This window comes from Phaethon lepturus, unplaced genomic scaffold (assembly GCF_000687285.1).
Source record: "Phaethon lepturus isolate BGI_N335 unplaced genomic scaffold, ASM68728v1 scaffold23030, whole genome shotgun sequence".
NCBI classification, from domain to species: domain Eukaryota; kingdom Metazoa; phylum Chordata; class Aves; order Phaethontiformes; family Phaethontidae; genus Phaethon; species Phaethon lepturus.
This window is the reverse complement of record NW_010510098.1, coordinates 1-1,407: the sequence shown is the minus strand read 5'-3', so window position 1 is coordinate 1,407 and position 1,407 is coordinate 1. Positions and strand designations below refer to the sequence as shown.

Below are 1,407 nucleotides of genomic sequence, written 5' to 3'. Positions count from 1 at the left end.
ACCAAAGCCACGCGCCGGCAGCTCCGTGGATCTCGCCCCTTTGGGTGAGACCCCAAATTAATCCCTTTATTTGGGGGGTCTACAGCCCAAATAAAAAGTGATAAGTTTCCCCATCCCACTTGACCGAGCTCACCCCCCCTCTCCCCAAGGCAGCCCCAGCACGTCTGCCAGTGCGTTCACACCGCGCTGCGTGGGCATGCGAGGACTTCTCCGGGTCCGTGGGGCTTAACTGCGCTCGTGCAGGTGCGCGAGGTGAAGGACGTGCATGCAGACACGGTGTGCAGAAACGCGAAGCGTCGTCCCCCCGGCGGGGATTCGGCCAGATGGCTGCCTGGCCGCAGGGGACCAAGACTCTCTTAGCTTTAATTCCAGAAGAACATTGACTGTACATATAAATATTTACTGCAAAGAAGGGATGAGATGTGTCTGCTCTTCGGAGACCCCTAGAACCGCTGGGGCAGCTGCCGCACACCTCGGCACGCGGCTCATTGAATTCCCTAACTCTCAGACATCAGGAGGGGGGTGGTTTGTCTCATATTTCAGGCCACCGGTGGTTGCACTTTAAAAAAAAAAAAAAGTTTAGGGTGCAGCTTTGCCATATTCGTTTTAACTCATGCAATATAAACACTTTTTTTTTTTTTTCTGGGTAACAGGTAAGCAGGAACTGAAGCACTCCCTACCGACTTCTCAGCAACAAACCCATCGCTATCATTAACTGGGGGTGAATTTTACTAATGGAAAGTTTAAGAGCAAAGATCTGGAGCATGGGCTCTAAGCTAAGGAACTTCCTTTTCCTTTCCGAAAAATGATCGAAGGTCTACAAATCAAAAGATCCGTGTTAAAATTATTTACACTGGGCAAAGCCAGGCACAAGCCTCGTGCCGTTCTCGGACTATCTGGGAGCAAATCGCATCCAAAGACGTGGCAGAAGACCTTCCGCCTTTGCATATTCTAATACCCGAGGGATCGTATAAAACGTTAGCAAGTATTCACAGGGCACTTGTTTGCATTCGGTTTAGCTTCTGGATTGGTTTTCATCATGAGATCTAACAGCAGCGAGACCCTGCTCCTAGCTCTGATGATGATGACAAAGATACATTCGCAGCATTTCCTACTTTTTGCATCACAAAAAAAAAAAAAAAAAATATTGACATTCTTCCTCCGGCCTGGGCTGTGGTTTTGGGGGAGTGCTGGAGCCGGCTGCCCTGTAGCTCTAAGGTCTCCTTCTTCTTCTTCTGTCCTTCTTCTCCTTCTTCCCGGATTTCTTCTTGTTGCCCCCCGAGGAGCCGGCGCCCTTGGCGTCACGCTTGCCGGCGGCATTGGTGAGGGTGGCGGTGCTGCCCGGGATGTAGACGTTCTGTCGGTAATCGGGGACGTGCTGCAGGGTGAACTGGGGGCCGTAGCGGG

At 51.3% G+C, this 1,407-nt stretch overlaps 1 protein-coding gene across 1 annotated transcript; it reads right to left on the bottom strand.

The window, feature by feature from the left end:
- Positions 1 to 1,213: 1,213 nt before the first annotated feature.
- On the bottom strand, positions 1,214 to 1,404 carry LOC104627636 (protocadherin gamma-B4-like; the record flags this gene model as incomplete). The annotated part of the gene is made up of 1 exon (XM_010295967.1): positions 1,214 to 1,404. A coding segment is annotated over one exon (191 nt), but the record flags the coding sequence as incomplete, so codon positions are not given.
- Positions 1,405 to 1,407: the final 3 nt, after the last annotated feature.